The sequence below is a fragment of the Carcharodon carcharias genome, chromosome 11, assembly GCF_017639515.1.
Source record: "Carcharodon carcharias isolate sCarCar2 chromosome 11, sCarCar2.pri, whole genome shotgun sequence".
Classification (NCBI taxonomy): Eukaryota; Metazoa; Chordata; class Chondrichthyes; order Lamniformes; family Lamnidae; genus Carcharodon; species Carcharodon carcharias.
Genome location: NC_054477.1, coordinates 164,262,682 through 164,283,972, shown reverse-complemented (window position 1 = coordinate 164,283,972; position 21,291 = coordinate 164,262,682). Strand labels below are relative to the sequence as shown.

The following is a 21,291-nucleotide window of genomic DNA, read 5'->3' as shown; positions in this document are numbered from 1 at the left end:
ACCCTCTGACAGTGCAGCACTCCCTCAGTACTGACTCTCTGACAGTGCAGCACTCCCTCAGTACTGACCCTCTGACAGTGCAGCACTCCCTCAGTACTGATCCTCTGACAATGCAGCACTCCCTCAGTATTGACCCTCCGACATTGCAGCACTCCCTCAGTACTGACCCTCCGACAGTGCAGGCTCTCCTTCAGTACTGACCCTCCGACAGTGCGGCACTCCCTCAGTACTGATCCCCTGACAGTGCAGCACTCCCTTAGTACTGACCCTCCAACAGTGCAGCACTCCCTCAGTACTGACCCCCTGACAGTGCAGCACTCCCTTAGTACTGACCCTCCAACAGTGCAGCACTCCCTCAGCACTGACTCTCTGACAATGAATTCTTTGAAAGAATCCAGCACAATGTCCCTGAGATCGAGTGTAAGTGATCTATTTACCTGTTTTAGCTCGAGCACCTCATCCTTCAGTGCATAAACAGTGTCCACAAGGCTCCTGTTTGAAAAGGGAAACAAAGATAAACAGTATGTTTTCCCTAGCTATCAACTGGTAAAATCAAGGAACAGACCTATTCTGCCATTCACAATGCACAGTTAATTTCCGTCATCTATACAGTGGAGGGCAGGTTACAAGCAGAACCAGCGCATTGGCTGTGTACCTCAGTGTACCTTGTGAAATAGATAAAAATGGCACTCTGGTTGTTGAGGTAATTATTAATGGAAGAAAAGAGAAACATTTGGGTGATCATTTTTTAGACCTCTCTGTTCCATCCACAAGCAGGAATCTGGATTTTCACGATCTTGTGACTTTAATTCTCTGCCCCACTCCGACCTTTCTGACACTGGGCTCCTGACTGTTCCAATGAAAAGCTGCAGGAGCTTGAGGGCAACACCTCACCTGTCGATCAGGGTCATCAGTGAGTTCACCACCTCTTCAAATTATAAACACTGGTCCCACGTTTTCAGATGACAGTTGTTGGTAATGATTCTGCTGTTACCATTCACACCTCCTCCAGACCCATCCTTTGTTTTATTTATGTTGGTCTTATTACCATCTCCTTTTGCCTTGCACCATCACCCCTTCTGTTATTTAATCTCTCCTGTGATCCACCCTATCACAGACCTTCCCTTTTGCTCCTTCCTTCCCCTCTCCGCCTCTCTATTTGTTTAAAACTTGTTAAATGTCCAACTTTATCCAGTGTGGTGAATAAATCCTAAATCAGTGTACCAGGATCTCTTAGAATTGAAATGGGATATCGGTGCATTAACAAGAACAGGGATTTGAACGTTAAGAGGGCAGAGGTTATATTGTCCCAGCTCTGATGTGCAACAGCACAGGAGAGGTGGGACAGCACTGATTCTGCAGCAAGTCTCGAAGTTCCAGTAGTCACTGAAACTCCACCATATGTACCCATGAAACTCAAAGCAAAAAAGCTGAGGCACTGATGTCAAACTATGTTACAGTTTACAGACATCACTAGCCCAGTTATTGTAAATTCATCAGCAAAATTCTCCCGGGAGTCCACCCACTTCCTGCACTTTTTGACTGTATGTGTGTCTGTCCAGAATTACATAAGATTTATGGCACAGAAACAGGCCATTCGGCCCAACTAGACCACACTGCTGTTAATGCACCACTCGAGCCTCCTCCCATCTTTCCTCATCCAAATCTGTGATCATAACCATCTATCCCACTCTCCCCCATGTGTTTATCTAGTCTCCCCTTCAACGTATCTTTCCCACTCACTTAGCCACTCCCTGACTTAGTGAGTTCCAAATTCTCATCAGTCTCTGGGTAAAGAGGTTTTCTCTGAATTATTGGATTTCCTGCTGACTATCTCACATTGATGGCATCTTGTTATCCTCCTCCCCACAAGAGAACACACACTCTCTCTACATCCACTCGATCCAAATCTTTCATCATTTTAAAGATCTCTATTAGATCACCCCTCAGCTTTCTTTATTCAAGAGAAAAGTCACCCAGCCTGTCAATCATTTCCTGATATGTAAACCCTTGAAGGATCACGGTGTTGATGTCAGGTGTCTGAAATGTATGAACCCTCTCCCGGGGCTTCTCTATGCCTGGCTCAAAAACCTGCCTTTTCCCATATGGGACACATCCCACAGTTTGGCCTGTGGACCCTGCTGTTGTTCCAAGATTACCCACTCACCTTGTTCTTTCTCTAACTGAGAACAGTGCCTGCAGCTCGTTCACTTGAATTAGTAATTCATACTAATTACTAACCTGTGTAATGCGACATACAGGACACAGAACCATGCTCAGATTTCTCTTACTTTTCCTCGATGATTGTTTGTCCATTGCTGTTGGTTTCTTCGACAATTATTTTCTCTTCTTCTGGTAATAAAACCTGAGGAGCAGATTCTTTACGATACGCTGCAACACACAAGATTCAGAGTTTGAAATAACCGTCCCAGGACACCAGTGGACAGGTCGCTACACAGAAACGTGATTGTCTGTGTCCGTGAGTATGTCAAGTGGAGTGCGTGTGTGTCGAGTGGAGTGCGTGTGTGTGTCGAGTGGGGTGTGTGTGTGTGTGTGTCGAGTGGGGGGGGGTGAGTGTGTGTGTGTGTGTGTGTATGTGTCGAGTGGGGTGTGTGTGTGTGTCGAGTGGGGGGTTTGCGTGTATGTCGAGTGGGGGGGGTATGTGTGTGTCGAGTGGGGGGGTGTGCGTGTGTGTCGAGTGGGGTGTGTGTGTCGGTGAGCATTTGTGTGTGTGTCGAGTAGGGTGTGTGTGTGTCGAGTGGGTGTGTGTGTGTGTGTGTGTGTGTGCGTGTGTGTCAGGTGGGGTGTGTGTGGCAGGTGGGGCGTGTGTGTCAGGTCGGGGTTGTGTGTGTGTCGAGTGGGGGGGTTGCGTGTGTGTCGAGTGGGGGGGTTGTGTGTGTGTCGAGTGGGGGGGGTTGTGTGTGTGTCGGGTGGGGGTTTGTGTGTGTGTCGAGTGGGGTGTGTGTGTCGAGTGGGGTGTGTGTGTCAGGTGGGGTGTGTATGTCAGGTGGGGTGTGTGTGTGTGTGTGTTGAGTGGGGTTTGTGTGTGTGTCGAGTGGGGGTTTGTGTGTGTGTCGAGTGGGGTGTGTGTGTCAGGTGGGGTGTGTGTGTCAGGTGGGGGGGGTGTGTGTGTGTGTGTGCGTGTTGAGTGGGGGTTGTGTGTGTGTCGAGTGGGGTGTGTGTGTCGAGTGGGATATGTGTGTATATCGAGTGGGGTGTGTGTATGTGTGCGTATGTCAGGTGGGGGTGTGTGTCGAGTGGGGAGTGTGTGTGTGTGTCGAGTGGGTTGTGTGTGTCAGGTGGGGTGTGGGTGTGTGTGTGTCAGGTGGGGTGTGGGTGTGGAGTGGGGTGTGTGTGTGTGTGTCAGGTGGGGTGTGTGTGTGTGTCGAGTGGGGAGTGTGTGTGTGTGTCGAGTGGGGTGTGTGTGTCAGGTGGGGTGTGGGTGTGTGTGTGTGTGTCAGGTGGGGTGTGGGTGTGGAGTGGGGTGTGTGTGTGTGTCGAGTGGGGTGTGTGTGTGTGTCGAGTGGGGTATGTGTCAGGTGGGGTGTGGGTGTGGAGTGGGGTGTGGGTGTGTGTGTGTGTTAGGTGGGGTGTGGGTGTGGAGTGGGGTGTGTGTATGTGTGCGTGTGTCAGGTGGGGTGTGTGTGTGTGTCGAGTGGGGAGTGTGTGTGTGTGTCGAGTGGGGTGTGTGTGTCAGGTGGGGTGTGGGTGTGTGTGTGTGTGTCAGGTGGGGTGTGGGTGTGGAGTGGGGTGTGTGTGTGTGTGTCGAGTGGGGTATGTGTCAGGTGGGGTGTGGGTATGGAGTGGGGTGTGTGTGTGTGTGTGTGTCAGGTGGGGTGTGTGTGAAGCGGGGGGGGGCCTGGGGGTGGGTGTGTGTGTCAGTGAGCGTTTGTGGTTTGTGTGGATAGTCTTTGTATCATTACTCCGTTCACTGTGGTATCCCAAAGCCGTTATGGGAAAGTTTGATCATCAGTTACATTGATCCTTCTGCCGGGGATGTTGAGGGGAAATTTTAACCCACTTTTTGTTACCGATTTTCTTCCTTAAGTAGAGCCATTTCACCTCACCCCACCCTCTGCCCCCACCCACCCCCACAGGGAAAATCAGTGGGATAAATTTTACCAGTTACTGAATGAAGAGATTTGATTGGGGATTCAGTCAGCACGATCTCCACAAGTTACCATTCATTAATTCAGAAAACCTATCCCGATATTGTCACAAATCATGTCTCCCACTTCCTTAAATCACACCGTTCCTCGGTTCCCCGTCCTGATCATACAGGAGGACAGGTAACCGGGATCCAGAAGGTTCTGGCTCCCACCCGACTTACACTTCAAGTGTGAACACATCAGACAACATTGTGGAATTACCAAAAATGAGCCCTGGCTTCATTTAAATATTTGAATATATTGCAATGAGGCTGAGAATGATTTCTGTCTGAGTGGGAATGAGCTGGACAATGACCCATGAGTGAGAGATTTCGAAAGGCTCCTGGGTTCAAATTACAGTTTTACCGCCCATTGGTTTAGAAAAGTTAATATTTTAGCCAATTACTGATTTCTTGCAATTTTTTTTGGAGATTTCCTACAAATTCCCTAAGTTTATCAGGAACCTTAACCATCCAAAGAAATTGCATTTACATAGCAACTTCCACAACTTCAAGAGATCCCAAAGTGCTCTACAGCCAATATAAGACTTCGGAAACATAATTACTGTTGTAAGGTAGGAAATACACGGCAGCCAATCTGTGCACAGCAAGATCCCATGAACTGCAATGTGATAATCTGTTTTCAGTGATGTTGATTGAGGGGTAAACATTGGACAGGACACCTGGGAAAACTCCCCTGATTATTTTTTTTTTGCAATGATGGCCATGGGATCTTTTGCACCCACCCAAGGGTGACAGGTGGGGGCTCAGTTTAACACCTCAGCTTGGAGCATGAAGACAAGGCAGCTGAGGATATGTGGAGTGAAGAGTGAAGATATGAAGAGAATAGTTGCCACATTGGACAGTGGTGGAAGTCCGAAGGTTTCCTGTTTAAGGGTTACGTGGAAGCCTCTTGCAGTAACAGGCTGCTGCTCCCACCTTCCTTCAGGGCCACCTCGATGGAGACTCTTTGTAAGGCAAATTTATGATGCAGGCAATACACAACCACAAACCGAGACTATAACCTGATGACGTTAACTGACTGATTCAGACACCAGAAGCATATCTTCACTAGGCCAATGATGATTTCTTAGGTGCCACATGACACTCATCGGGTCACTGCACAGCTCAGCAGCCATGACTGCAGAGAACAGCCCTTGTGCTCCAAGAGCTGCCCTGTGACTTGACTTACGGCCCTCTGGACACTGGTACACACCAGCTCAAACTGACATGGGATATTCTGTTTTTGAGGTTACCAGCAATGAGGAGCCATGGGCCTCTGGTGCTGCTTGGTCAACCTGGTACCCTCCCTATGCTCCTTCTCCTCTTCCAAAACAGGAAAATATAGGGGATCTCCTTTCTGGGCCCTGTACAAAATGAGGGAGAGGAATATCATCCCTACATCAGATGGTACAAAGGCAGGTGGGTTAACATAAGAAAAAAACTGCAACTCCTGCGTGAAGTTAGTGAGAATCAAAATAGGTAGAAATGAAACTGGGGCATTTGATGCCACCCAGCAGTTTGAAAAACTGTCTCTCTGTCTTCTCTCTTCTGCCCCACCCTCTCTAATTTATTTAAACTTCACATCTAAGAATATAGCAGCCAAACTCAGAGCTGTTACAACTTTTTAAACTGATGTTAAATTCCATATGTTATGATGAATGTTATTAGCTGGGATATTGCAGTCAGCAGTAAAGGAACACCACTGACACTGTGAAAAGCTATCCACAAAGTTTTAGTGAGCTTTACAGTGCTGATTTCCACTATCTCAATGTCAGTTTGAATTTGGCGCCTTCCACACCCAATGGCAGGGCAGGCAACAGGCAGACTGATCGGCCAATCGGGTTGAAGAATTCTCACAGACAGGAAAACAGGAAGTAAAAGGTAGGAAATATAGATGGAATGTAAACCTCTGTACAGAACATGAAATAAAAAATAGGGCATAGATATGACGTTGAGAAATGTAAATATCAGAACAAAAGCTTCTTCAAAAAATAATTATGTTTCTAAAACTCTACAGTTTCGCATGTTCTGTGGAGGGAAAAGACACCACACTTGTAAAAAGAATTCAGGGCCAAAGAGGCTGTTCATAAGTAATTATGACTAAGTGTGCCATTTAAAAACTCAGTTACTCTTGACTGAACAAAGCTTAACATTTTCATTGATCCTTTTGTTGAGAGGTTGGAGATTCCTGTCAAATCAGTTGATTCCTAATGATTTAACCTGTGAAGATTGCAACAGTGAGCTCTGTGGAGGAGCAGGGTATCACTGACTCAACTGTGAACCCTGTGGAGGAGCAGGGTATCACTGACTCAACTGTGAGCTCTGTGGAGGAGCAGGGTATCACTGACTCAACTGTGAACCCTGTAGAGGAGCAGGGTATCACTGACTCAACTGTGAACCCTGTGGGGGAGCAGGGTATCACTGACTCAACTGTGAGCTCTGTGGAGGAGCAGGGTATCAATGATTCAACTGTGAACCCTGTGGAGAAGCAGGGTATCACTGACTCAACTGTCAGGTTTCCATCATTAACTGTGCCATGTGCAGATGCCAGAATTTGCTGTCTGATTTATATAGTAATAAAAGTGAATGCGGACAGCCTCACTATTATCACTACTGCAAGTTCCAGGACATTATTTAATCGTGAAGGATATTAAATCTTCAAAACTATGAGCTGCAACCACACAATGCCTACCTTGATACATCCTGTAAGACTTCCAAAAGGCTTTCAGCGCTTTTAAACATGTTGGAACAATATTTAAATGTTTGTTCTTGGGGCATGGGTGACACAAGCAGGGTCCATTAGTTACCAATGAGCAATGGGCTTCCTCCTTGAATCGAATCGCCACTGTCCTCCCACAATGGTCTACACCCTGTTGTCCCATCACTCAGTCAACTTCATACGCATGCTGCTACTGTCCCTTGTATTCCATGGGCTTCAGCTTTGTTGGCAAGTTCTTAGAACTGACTAAACCAGAACTGAACCAGTCTGTTCGCATTCTTGGTGTCACATCTGACCCTGAGGTAAGCTTCCAATCACATGCTCATGCCATCAGTAAGACTGCCTACTTCCGCTTCCATATCATCATCTGGCTCCTCCCCCGTCTTAGCTCATCTGTGGCTGAAACCCTCATCCATGCCCTTGTTAACTCTAGACTCAGCTATTCCAACACACTCCTTAAAGTTGGCCTCATCCAAAACTCTCCTGCCTGTCTCCTTACTCACACCAAGCCCTCTTCACCCACCAGCCCTGTGCTCACTGGCTTCTCGATAAGTAAACCCTCAACTGGAAATGAGGTTCATTATTAATAACGTTCACATCTCCATTTGTTAACAAATGTGCTTGGCAGTGCAAACCTCAAGTTACACAGTCTGGTGAAGTGTTTATCTGACTGCCTTCTAAATGTGAGAGGGATCAGTGAGGATATAAAGAATACCCAATCTAGTAAACAAAGACTTTCTGATCAATATCTGGGGGCAGTATAAATTGCCCAGATACTAAGTGGGTTAAGGCATGTTGTAACAATGATGATCTACAGCTTTCTAGAATGATTTAGCACCTAACCCTTTAAGCTGAAGCTCAGTATATGGGCAGTTTGAAATCACAATTACAATTGTCCCAATTCTTGCACTGAGCCTGTGCTACCGGTGCTGCATTTACAGGTAGAAGCTGAAACAATGATGTGTGATTGGCTCGCTTTATGTCTGACTTCAAAATTAACAGTTTGATATTCAAAATCCACACAATCTCAGAAACTTTGTCCTGCAACAGAAATCTGTTTGAAAATGCAAAACCCCTCAATCAAACATGAGCCCAGAGTTTCCCAGGAACAGTGCTGATTGCTTATTCTCCCACAACGGCAAGAAACTCAAGGAAAGGAATCAATGTATTATTCAGTTTCATTCTTAGAATGTGATCTTTTCTTTATTTTGTCCATTTGAGGAGTTGTCTGGAAGAATGTATGCAGCAAATATAGAATTGGATTACATCACTCAGGTATAGGCTAGTTAACATTTTGGATTTAAACTGATGGGACCTAGGCCCAGGATGCTACTCATCAGCTGTGAACAATACTCGCATCTCGTCGTCAGAATAGACTCTCTCCCACAAGAGTGGTCTGCTTTCAAGAGCTGCAATAACGAAGGAAAAGGTTGGAAATGATATTAATAGATATGGTGGCTTGTGGAGAAAAACTCCAGCACAGGAATGACAGGACGAGCGATCTGTTTCTATTCTGGAACATTTTATAATCGGCAGTGCCTGCTTGTCAGACCATACATTACATCAGTGAATTTCAGGTTAACAAAACTTAACATAGAAAGAAGCCAATGCTCTTATAAAGGCATATTTTATTTAAACTGTATTTTACAACGGAAATGAAATTATTTATAAAACTAACACTTGGGTGTGATATAATGCAAATCACAAGGAGGCAACAATACACAGACTGTACATATGCAGCACTCAGATATACACAGATTGTTTATTTAAAGGCATTTACCCTTATAGCTGGTTTTCACCAACAATCACCCATCACTGACACAAATTGCACAGTACAGAAGCTATCGAGCATACAACAGGACACACCATGTTGTGTTTGGTAGAAAGTTGCCTTGTGCAACAAGGCAAGTTGTCCAATCTCACCTCATGCTACCAGGCTCTTCCTAAACCATAGTAATAAATCATTCACTCATTTTACCTTTCAGCTAATAATAATAATAATTGGAAAATATTCAGCTCTAGTTAACCAAAAACTTTCCATTATACCCTCCTGGTATAACTAGTCAAGTCAATGACCTTGAATCATCACTGTTTATACACAACGGCAAGGCTTAATTCTTCAATATAAAGAAATTGGATAATTGAGCAGCAATCACTTTTAATTACATCAAATGAACAATTAAAACAGCAGAACAGTACTTATACTTTAAACCCCATGAATCAGGGGCATCCAAACTACAGCCTTGCGGCTGCATTTAACTGTGAGCCCCAACTGAACCAAACAACCCCAGACAGTCCACAGGTCTAACTAAATATTTCACCTCTCCCCTGGTTTGGCTACTTTGAATTTTTTTGGGCCTAGAGGTTCAGAATCGGCTGTTTTTTTAGTGCCGCTGCCTCACTTGTGAATGAATCCTAAATCAGCACACCCAAGATTGGTTACCATCACAATCTGCTGGGGCCAGTGTCACACTGTAATCTCCGCTTACCAAGAACTACTAGCCAAGTGTAGGAATGGCACAGCCAGCGGACACCCTGCCATCTGGGTGGGAACTGAGTGCCTGTCCCAGAGGTGAAAGGCCCCCCTAACAGCTAAGCTTCGGTGGTGGCCAACCAAGGGCAATTATTGCCAAGAATATTCTCGAAGAGGGGGCAAACAGCACCCTCACAAAGACATTTCGAGGAAGCACTAGAGCCTCTTTCATGGATCACTTCTAATAATTGGGATCGGTTAGTGCCAGGAGCTCAACATATAAGGGTATTAATGGGGACGTGGATTTAAATTTAACAAGTTTAGCCTCCAAATTCATAAATGTTAGACACTTCTGCCAAAAGGAAGCAGCTTTATATCCGAGTTTCACACTTTAACACAGTCTCTGAAAACATTATTTGGAGTTGAATTTACCACATTCCTAAGCATTGTTTTGTAATGTGACTGGTTTAAGCAGAATGGTAAAATCAACTTGCAAGAAGTTTTTCAGGTGTAGACTATGAGTTAGGGTTCCTGGCACAGCACCGTGCGTGAGGGGAGTGCACAGCAGGACATCAGAGAGAGCTCAACATCCGATGCACCATCTTCCAGCTGTGTACCTGCCCTCATTATTACAATCCTCTGTGCTGGGCCATTGGTTATAAATTGGTTAACCTAGTCTTTCTTGCACTGGGCCAATAACCCAGAGATCGTGAGTTCAAGGATGACCAGGACGAGGTGTGAAGTGAATTCAAGAAATGTCACTTCTGGGCTGGCATCCGAAAAATTTCCCCTGAAATGTGTTGGATTGTCATAAAAACTCAACCACTTCACTCAAGTTCTTCAGGAAAGGGAATCCTTACTTAACCTGATCTGGCCTACACGCAATTCCAATAAATCCCAAAAAAGACACTGAGGTGGGAGGTCAGCCTTTCCCCACAGATGAGGCTTGCATGTGCCACAGAGTTAATTACATGCCAAGAATCATCAGGAAAAACTAACCATTCTGCTTGATACAGAAATAAAACAATTGCATTGAAAAAGAGCTGAACACAGTGGCTGTTGAAATTTTGACCAGATGCAGCAAACAGTGAACAGTTAGTCAATGCTGGCTGCACAGGTTCTATCCTTAGACAGTAACCTTCATTGTGAAACAGTGATCTGAACAGTTGCTTTGTACCAATTACAAAAACATCACACAATATCATTGACAAGCATTCCAATAAATAATGACCTCTTATCAAGCACCCTGAATAAATGAAAGTACTGAAAAACTATTTTCTAATAAGTCTATTAATTCTGTTGTCAAATAATAAGTTACTCTGTTTGGCTGCAAGTTCTTAGAAAGAGTTATATATCATGTGAATTAAAGAAATCAGATCAATGGAAAAATTCAATGCAAGGCTTTGGTGTTTCGGGAATATTTTTTATTAAGTTGCCTGAATCACCAGCCTGAGATTTAACAGTAAACAAACACTCCTTATAAAGTAAGGAGTTTAACCACTCTTTCATAAACACTGTTCTTGAAGTTCATGGTATTTCAGTCTTGCTCCTTTTGCTCAGTAGAATATAAAAGTTACCCACGTGGTAAAAATGTAATGCATAATTCAAATGTAACTTCTTTCTTTAAGAATTGCTTTGATCAGAGTCTTTAACTACACACAAAGCAATTTATGAAGCATGCAAAATAATGACAGTTTATTTTCAACAAAGGCAAAGGTTACAGGATTTCAAGGCATTCAAACACTGGAGAGATTAAAGAAATGCCACATTTTTAACCTTTAAGCCAATTAAACACTGGATAAGAAACAATTCACGTCATCTTACAACTATTTTAAAGCCAATCACTTCAATATTTGCATTGAGGACAGAGAAGATATTTCAAAAACAAAAAAGCATAAAATCTGCTCTTCTGGCCTATCTTATATCTTCCATCTCTTTGAGCTTATCCAAAATCCTTCCCATACTCTAACTTGCACCGAGTCCTGTTCACCCATCATCCCTCTGCTTTCTGACCTACCCTCCCTCCAAATCTCCGCAACCACCTCAGACTCTGAGATCTCTGTCATCTACCAACTCCAGGGCGTATCCCAATTTTAATCACTTCACCACTGGCAGCCATACCTTCAGCTGCCTCAACTCGAAGTTCTGGAATTCCCTCCCTGAACCTCTCTGCTTCACCACCTGTCCCTCCAGCACACAGAGGCTTCGTAAAATCGACCTCTTTGACCAAGCTTTCGGTCACTGCTCCAAATGCCGCATTCTTTGGCTCAGTGTCAATTTTTGGCTGATTATGCATTGCGGGAATCCACTGCAGTAATGTTTTACTATGTAGAAGGTGCTATGTAAATGAAAAGTTGTTTTTATAACTTGGGACATATTTAAATGAAAAGTGTGTGTCAATGTGAATGCAGTTCTGCTTCGCACCATTGTTTCAGTTCTCTGGGTGGACACTGTCAGCAAGGAGCCTCAGTGGCTGGAGGAACACATCAAGATATTGACAGATTCCTCCCCACCATTTTGCTAATTATTATTAAAATTAATTAAACAATTAAAGAAAACTTAAATCTAGCAGTATCACTAGCCCCTGACCCACAACAGGCTGTATTCACTTCACCTCAACCCACAACAGGCAGTGTCATTTCACCCTGACCCATAACAGGCAGCGTCACATCACTGTGACCCACAACAGGCAGCATCACATCACCCCACCATAGGACAGGCAGCATCACTTCACCCTGACACACAACAGGCAGCATCACTTCACCCTGACACACAACAGGCAGCATCACTTCACCCTGACCCACAACAGGCAGCATGAGTTCACTCAGACCCACAATAGGCAGCATGAGTTCATGTGGACACACAACAAGCGTCACTTCACACTGACCCACAAAAAGTAGCATTACTTCAGTTGGACACACAAAAGGCATCACTTCATACTGATGTACAACAGGCCGCGTTACTTCACCCTGACCCACAACAGGCAGTATCACTTCACCCGGACACACAACAGGCAGCAACACTTCACCCTGACCCACAACAGGCAGCAACACTTCACCCTGACCCACAACAGGCAGCAACACTTCACCCTGACCCACAACAGGCAGCAACACTTCACCCTGACCCACAACAGGCAGCAACACTTCACACTGACCCACAACAGGCAGCAACACTTCACACTGACCCACAACAGGCAGCAACACTTCACACTGACCCACAACAGGCAGCAACACTTCACACTGACCCACAACAGGCAGCAACACTTCACACTGACCCACAACAGGCAGCATCACTTCACACTGACCCACAACAGGCAGCAACACTTCACCCTGACCCACAACAGGCAGCAACACTTCACCCTGACCCACAACAGGCAGCAACACTTCACCCTGACCCACAACAGGCAGCAACACTTCACCCTGACCCACAACAGGCAGCAACACTTCATACTGACCCACAACAGGCAGCAACACTTCATACTGACCCACAACAGGCGGCAACACTTCATACTGACCCCTACAGGTGGCAACACTTCATACTGACCCACAACAGGCAGCATCACTTCAGCCTGATGAACAGGCAGCAACACTTCATACTGACCCACAACAGGCAGCATCACTTCAGCCTGATGCACAACAGGCAGCATCACTTTACTATGACACAAATCACTAGCAGAACATTTAAATAAAGGACAGATTTACACTTTGAAAATGTAAATTAACCAACCTTTATCAGTTCCAACTTTTGTGAGCCATGTACAGTTTTGTTAAATTGTGCAGCTATTACACCAATGCAGTCAAGAGTAACCTGAGAAGCACTCAATGATATGAACTAGTTTTCTTGTTACAATTTACTGTAGTTATCAGATTAGTCAACCCAAGAGAACAACATATAAGGAACAAAATGATTGCATAGCTATGGGGAAAGCATGGGGGAGTGGGAATAATTGGATAGCTCTTTCAGAGAGCCAGTACAGGCACGATTAACCAAATGGCCTCTTTTTTTTACTGTAAAGTCTGACCTTGCGAGTTAAAACACTCCGAGGCGGAGATGTTAGTTACATTATCCAGGAAATCTTTTAAACGTAATTAATCATTTTCTTCCATTAACTTCTCCACTTCAACGAAAAAGAAAGCGAATTCCTCTACCCTCTGGAACCAAGGCTTTGCTGAGATAAGTGCAGAAACGTGTAGCTTACATCAGGCGATTTCTGAGGTGACAATGTCACTAGGAAGCTGTTAATTAAGGAGAAAAACAGGCACTATCCGGATTTCGTTTAAAAAATAATTTCACCTCACCTCTCCGAATAAGAGCTGCATTTGCAAGGCCCAGAATGCCAGATGTTGCAAGTTGCATCTCCCAGGAATGTGCAGAATCTATACCTACATATCCCACATCTGTTGGTAAAGTCAGTCCCTGCAGAATGGGGTATGACTATAACAGACGTACCTAAACTCATCACTCACAAGCTCCTACACTGGAAACCTTGCAACATTATCTCTATAGAATAACTTCAACAAGACTTGCATTGAACAATAATGTCAGTGAATGAATCAATAGCAGCTTTAAAGTCTCCTCCTCCTCTGCAATTTAGCCTCCTGACATTTTTTATGTCATGAACAATCCAAATAGATTTTACATGTGGCTTTGTTACATTGCAAATGTTTACTGGAGCAGGATCATTAGCAGTGGCTGTCCTATGACGAGGGGCTGAGTAAATTGGGTCTACATTCTCTGGAGTTTAGAAGAATGAGAGGTGATCTCATCGAAACGCACAAAATTGTGAAGGGGTTTGACAGGGTGGACGCTGAGAGATTGTTTCCACTGGTCGGGGAATCTAAAACACGAGGGTCACAGACTCAGGGTAAGGGGTCGATCATTCAGGGCTGAGAAGAGGAGAAATTACTTCACTCAAAGGGCTGTGAATCTTTGGAATTCTCTACCCCGGAGGGTTGTGGATGCTCCATCGTTGAATATATTTAGGGCTGGGATAGATAGATTTTTGGTCCCGCAGTGAATTAAGGGATATTGGGAGTGAACAGGAAAGATCAGCTATGATGGTATTGAATGGCGAAGCAGGTCTATTCCTGCCCCTATTTCTTGTGCACAGTGTCATTAGCTGTCACTGAGGAACAGCAAGGTGATTTTTACTTCAACACTGTCAGAGTATTATGATGGGATAAAAGGAAATCAATTGATATACGTTGTAATTGTGAGAAAGCAGGATGTTTCACTCTTAGTACCTCAGTCTTCCATACAAGACACAATTTAATCGGAGCCGCTGCCTGTCATTGTTGTATATTTTACAACAAATTCACTGGAATTGTAGAATGTGAAATTTTTGGTACTTTTTAAAAAGTTTTACAAACCAGAGAATATTTATTGTCCAAGATGGTGTCATAGAAAAGCATTAAAATCCACTTCTACCTAAGCCCTCTCTCTCCGCTTTTAACCCATTTAAATTAAACTGCCTCTGTTTAAATAGCAAGAGAGATATTTAAGATTTGTGTTACCACCACTCCCAGTGATTTCCACCAATCAACCCTCTGTGTATCCTCCAGGCACTGTGGCCAGTCAGTGTTCTCTTCCTAAGAAGCATACAAATTGGTGGTGTGTAGTATTTGACATGTTTAGAGCATTAACTAATACTCCTGCAGCAGAACTCTGGACCTTTGAGTGAGTTTCCACAGTGGACGGAAGTTCATTTGACACACAGCAGTCATCAAGCTTTCTGTACAAGGGGAGATTTTGCAACCTCTTAGCTCCCCATGCTGGGTTTCACTCACATCAGGAACTCAAGCATTGGGCTCAATGAGTCCCTGCCGGATTCTGATGGACAGACACCCTATGTCAATCAACGTAGCTTAACTCCCAACGAGTGAAGTCCTGCAGCCAATTAACAAAATCAGAAATTTTAGCCCCAACTTTCCCAGTGCTTTGTAGTACATTTTACTGAAGGTTTCTGTGTAATCTAACAAATCTCAGTATATGTACAACCAGGGATTTTAGTCTAGCTTTGGGTGAGGAAATGCAACTCCATGCATCCACCTACAGTAGGCTTGCATACAATAGGCCTGTAATTTAAATATAACCAAATAATAAAAATCACCCACTCATAATACCCAATTACTATCAAAATATTGTTCAATGAGACATTAACTACCATCGACAAGTCAACAGAAGGCAGGATAGTCAAAGGTAACAGCTGAACAAATGGGTGAACAAGAATGCTAAAAGTATCATTTAGGAATTGTAATATTTTAGGCAAGATTTGCACCTGCCAAAAATCTCAATTACTGAACAAGATAATTCTGGCTTTACTAAGCCTCTGAACTCAAATACTCAATTTCTTCTCCTGGTCAGTTTGCAGCCAAGTGGTTACGGTACTGGGTTTGTAACCCCAAGATCAAGAGTTCAAATCTCAGAATGGCAAACTATGAAACAATGTAACTTCATCTGAAACAGATGGAAACAGGTTTGTACTCGAAAGAGTTACCCCACACCTAATCATCAAGGCCCTTGGTCCTTGCTGAGCCCTAATCACTACAGGCACAGGTCACCATTTAGCACTTGCCCCTTAGCTGACCGTTCGTCGTGTGTAGGACTGAACTGAGAGTGCAGGCAAGCTATTCAACCATAGAGTCTTGCCCAGAGTTCACCCAAGTACACACCTGCAAGGAGGGCCACTGGGCACCATTCAGGGGCAAGAATCCTGGCTGTTGTTCCCCTCCCTGGCCCAGAGCACTGAGGCCAAATATAACTCCACCTCCTCTACTGACACCACCAGTTGAAGTCAGCAGAGACCAGTCAATGGAAGAGGAGTGTTTGTGTGCTCCCTGACTCATCATCCAACGGAGAAACAGAAGTGGGGGGGGGGGGGTGGGAATTGGAACAGCCTGAGGCACAAGCTATAAAAAATACCTTGCTTTGACATTAACATAAGGAGACAGTGTAGCAGGGAAACATCACCAAACAACAAATTAACACAACAAGCAATTCTTAAAAACTGGACATTTCCTTAGTTCTGGTGCGAGATATACGAACAACAGCTTTTACGAGTTGCTGATCCCATTCGGTAACTGTGGGCCAGCCAGATACTGTCATAGTCAGAGTCTTCAGACAGTTCAGCAGGCTCCAAGCGGGAGAGGCTGCTACGACGAGCTGGGGAGTCCAGGCTTGATAGATCATCGTCACTCAAAACATGATTATGCATCAAGTCAGTGCCTTGCCATGCTGAGGTGGAAGGGTGGGTGGGTGGGTGGGTGGATGGACGGTGATGGGTGCGTTGCCGGGACAGGAGGGGGATCAGGATAATGGGGAAAGAAAGTAACAAATGTAAAGGTGAAATTAAAGCAAAGGCGGAGTGAAGACAAGAAGGAGAGAAAAAAAACTGTTAGGCTAGAGACAAATTCTACAGCAGGGTTAGTTTCAGAAGCTGCTCCCATCTTCAGACCAAAACATTTTGATAACTTCAAAAAGCATTAAATAGCAGATTCTCAACCAATTTATTCATCTCTCGATCCCTCACCTGCCTGGCCACCTCCCCCCAACCTGCCCCACCACCCAGCCTGCCCCCACCACCCCCCGAGCAGGGAACCACAATCGTTGTTGCTCAGCTCAAAGGCACAGCGTGGACACCCTTTTCTGATCCCTGCTGGGAGTGTGGAATGGCAGAATTACACCCCACCCCCCCACCCCCCACCCCAACCCGGTATAAACCCTGATCGCTCAGAGCACACTCATTTCCCCAGCTAGTTTGGACGCTTCCTCATTTCAGCACAAATTTAGATAAGCGGCTGGTAAAAAGTTATAGAAAAGTCAAGAATGTAAAAGGAAGTTGATTTTTGAGCAGTCAGAGTACAAATTGACTTCAACACTCTGGGTTAGTACTGAAGCCATCGGAAAGGGTGAAGTGGGACTATAGATGCTTGCGGGACGTGGATCATGAAGCGGAAGGAAAACGAGCGTTAATAAGGATGTCAGTAATGGTTCAGATCAATGCCAACTTGGGTTTAATAAAGCTGTGTTCACTGGTGACGAAAGAATGCCCAGAGCTCGGGGACAAATCATCAAACCTCCAGAGCCAGATGGGATTAATTACTTAATTTCTCCCTTGACCTTTAAAAGATATTTTCAAACTATGTGATTGCTGCTGGCACAGAGGGAAAGAGAGACTGGCACTAAGTTAAAATGCTCAGAGAGCCAGCGTATACACAATGGGCCGAATGGCCTCCTTCCACACTGTAACAATTCTGCGATTGTGAGAGTTGAAAGCGTCACCAATTTGCACAGTGTAAGCAGGGGCAGGAAGGCCAAAGAAATAAGAGCTAGATTTTCTAAGTAAGCACAGCTGGAGGGCTGAGGATTAAGGAGGTTGAGGGCGAGGAGGGCCGAGGGCAAGAAGGGCCGAGGGCAAGGAGGGCCGAGGGCAAGGAGGGCCGAGGGCAAGGAGGGCCGAGGGCAAGGAGGGCCGAGGGCAAGGAGGGCCGAGGGCAAGGAGGGCCGAGAGTTAAGGAGGGCCGAGAGTTAAGGAGACAGAGGGCGAGGATGGCCTCCACAGCCAGAATCATGACATTACATAGAACTTACAACATGGAAACAGGCCATTTGGCCCATCCAGTCACTGTTGTTTATTCTCCACACAAGCAGTATCCTGATCTCACATACTCACCCTGTTCCTGTAACCCTTTATCCCCCTTTTTCTCAAACACCCATCACACCTGCTCAAATATATACTCCCTGCTTCAGTCATTAACTCCGGTGCTACATTCCACAGTTTCACAAACCCCTGTGTAAATAAACTTTCTCCTGTTCTCTGTCCTAAATCTCTCACATTTAATTTCATATCAATTCTCCCTCCTTCTAGATCCTCAATCTCTGGAACCAGCTCGTTTCTTTCAAGTCTGTTCCATTTTTTTTATTCATTCATGGGATGTGGGAGTCGCTGGCTGGGCCAGCATTTATTGCCCATCCCTAATTGCCCTTCAGAAGGTGGTGGTGAGCTGCCTTCTTGATCACCTCTTGTCAAATCATTCCTGAATCTGCTGATGAAAAGATACAGAGGAGCTTGATAATTCTGTGTGCTTCTTTTTAAACAGAGTTCAAATCTCTACCAATAACTGTGCAGGATTCTGCAATAACAGAGATAAGATAAAGTACCAAGGAATCGTTTGAGATCAAAGTTAAGTAAATCTTACGCTCCAGGTTTTGATTCATACAGGATGAATGAGACTGGATCTAGGATGTACGCGTGCACACTAAAATAAACCGAGATACACAGAGAAAATGCTGGAAGTACTCAGCAGGTCAGACAGCATCTGTGAGAGAGGAATGGGAGTTAACATTTCAGGACAAGGACCTCTCGTCAGGACTGGAAAACATTAGAAATGTAACACATTCCAAGCAAGGAGAGAGGGGAATGGGAGGAAAAAGCAAAAGGGAAGGTGTGTAATAGGGTGAAGACAAGAGGGATTAAATAACAAAACGGGTGATGGTGGAAGGAGATGGCAATGGTAAAAAAAAGACAAAAGACAAGTCAAGAGGATCATTCCCAGCACCTGCTGTCTGAATAAAGGAGATTCTGACCTGCAGCTGTTGAACTCCATGTTGCGTCTGGAAGGTTGTACAACACGTCATTATAATTCTCTGCCACTCCCACTCTGACATCTCTGTCCTCTGCCTCCTACACTGCTCCAGAGAAGCTTAACGGAAGCTCGAGGAACGAAGCACTCATTAATCGATTAGACACTTTGCCGTTTTCCGCACTCAACACTGAGTTCAACAGTTTCAGATCAGAACCTCTGCCCCCATTTTCTTTCAGACAGTGGGTGCTAGTAATGATTCTGCTGTTACCATTCACACCTCCTCTAGATCCATTTCTTTTACTTGTCTCATTACCTCTCCTTTTGCCTTGCACCATCACCTCTTCTGTCTTTTAATCTCTTCTGTCTTCCCTCCATCACAGACATTCCCCTTTGTTCTTCCCCCTCCCCCTTTTCACATTAATCTAGCTGCCTGGAACATAATAAAATTACTTATGGAGACTGTGCTCATCGAAACAGAAGGTGCAAGGAACAGACCAAGGGTTTCAAGCCTGGTCTCGATGTTAAGGCAATACTAACCAAAAGAACTGAAGTATAATTAAGTATTATAATTTCTGGCCATTCCGTGACATTTAAATTTATTTGCCTAGTTCTACTGGTTATGGTGTCATTCTCCAATGCTCCTTTACCATGATCAAATGTCATAGTTATTACAGCAGAATGAAGGTGACCCAATCCCCACCAAACTAGGGTGATGTCGGGAAGCACTTCTTCAGACTAAAGGCAGTGAAATCTGGAACTCTCTTCTGCAAAAAGCTGTGGATGCTGGAGATTAACTGGAGCTTTCAAGGCTGAGATTGATAGATTTTTGTTGGGTAAGAGTATCATGAGTTATGTGGGTGGAATTGAAGTACAGATCAAATACATGACAGAACAGGCTCCAGAGACTGAATGACCACCACCTGTTCCATATTATTTAGCTTCAAAACGCACCATTATTTAGCTTTACAATCTCCAAATTAAAGATTGCCCTTTATGAATAAACTACAGACAGTTCTTTATAGCATTCGTGGGATTGGTTTTTTTAAAGGGCTCAATTTGGAATGATCATTATTAACCCTTCACTTTCAAACTGACTCAACCTAACAGTGAAATCAATTTTCAGGAAGTTAACCAACTGCAACTGATATCTGCATGACTCTTTTGTCCAAATGGAACTAACGTGACTTGTGTATAAAACACCAGTCTATCTGCAATGAGCTGAAGAATGCCAGTCCAACACATTGTCTCACATTGAGTTATAAGGGGTAATTTTTTTGAAGCTGTGCTCATGAAAGAAGCTGCTCCTATTGGGCAACAGTATTGGACACACAAGGGGGCATTGCCGAGGACATCCACTGTTTCGTTCGAGTTTCATGCTCACTGCCGGCTAACAACGTTGTCAGGAGCACAGAATCCTAAAATTCCCTAAGTGTTTGCATTCACTGATCAGTCCTATTTGTTATTAAATCTGTAACACACTGCCCCAAATCAATATATCAGAGTGAAGAAAGGATAGTTAAGATCAAACTACTACACTGAGATTAGGGAGTGTCTGGAATGGACTGTTCAGGGAGGCGACTGAATTTTACAAGGTTAACTAACGGGCAGGCATTTGGTAAGAAGTGAGCTACCAGAATGAGCTGTGCATTGATTTTTAAACCCTCAGTCTGTCCAGATTCACCGGAACCATCATTTCCACTGCTCAACGTTCCCACTTCTGCCTTAATCTTTAGAAAGACAATCTTCTGAAACTTCAAAACCCAACACAAACTTTTACAATGATCCTACATTCAATATCTAATCTGACTTTAAAGCTGGAGTTAACTGTGACAGGGGAGGGATCCAGTAATTCCAGGGTGATTGATTTTTTTTTTAAAAAATAGCATTCAGTGCTCAGGTGTAGTTCCCTTGACATTCACTTCATATGGGGGTTGAGGAAAAGTGAATTGAAGTTATTCTTTAAATCTGTAAACTGATCGATCATAAACAGCACTACTTTGGAAATCCTACAACATAATACTTTGCAATTTCTGGAAAACAATGCTGAAATTCTGAATGATTGAAAAATTTAACTCTCTTAAATCTGATTTCATTAATTCTGAAGAAAGCTTCATTCTACAGAGTAAAGCTGCTTTATCACTTACTTGAGTTCAGAGTTTGGCGAGTTTTGGCACTAGTGCAGTACGCTTCGATAACTTTCAAGATCTGTGTGTCTTCTTCAAGAGCCGCTGTACCTGATTAATAAAAACAAAAATCCTTCTAAAACACAGTCACAAAGAATTAATACAACCACAAAATACCTGCCTTTGCTGGAAATCAGAAATAAAGACAGAAAATATTCCAAATACTAGCATCTCCAGATTTT

The 21,291-nt window shown here is 44.2% G+C and overlaps 1 protein-coding gene across 5 annotated transcripts in view; it reads right to left on the bottom strand.

The window, feature by feature from the left end:
* LOC121283855 (rho guanine nucleotide exchange factor 7-like) overlaps nt 1-21,291 on the bottom strand; it is a 103,636-nt gene that overhangs the window by 4,503 nt on the left and 77,842 nt on the right. Inside the window, exons 18-21 of one of the 5 annotated variants that reach the window (XM_041198654.1) lie at nt 21,071-21,160; nt 16,399-16,575; nt 2,292-2,391; nt 438-492 (exon numbers count right to left, since the gene is read on the bottom strand). In XM_041198654.1, coding sequence (XP_041054588.1) covers nt 438-492; nt 2,292-2,391; nt 16,399-16,575; nt 21,071-21,160 — 422 coding nt within the window. Of the gene's footprint in view, nt 1-437; nt 493-2,291; nt 2,392-8,064; nt 8,279-8,477; nt 13,578-16,398; nt 16,576-17,826; nt 18,387-21,070; nt 21,161-21,291 lie in introns of those variants that run through there. The other 4 variants (XM_041198650.1, XM_041198651.1, XM_041198653.1 and 1 more) reach the window with 4 other exon arrangements.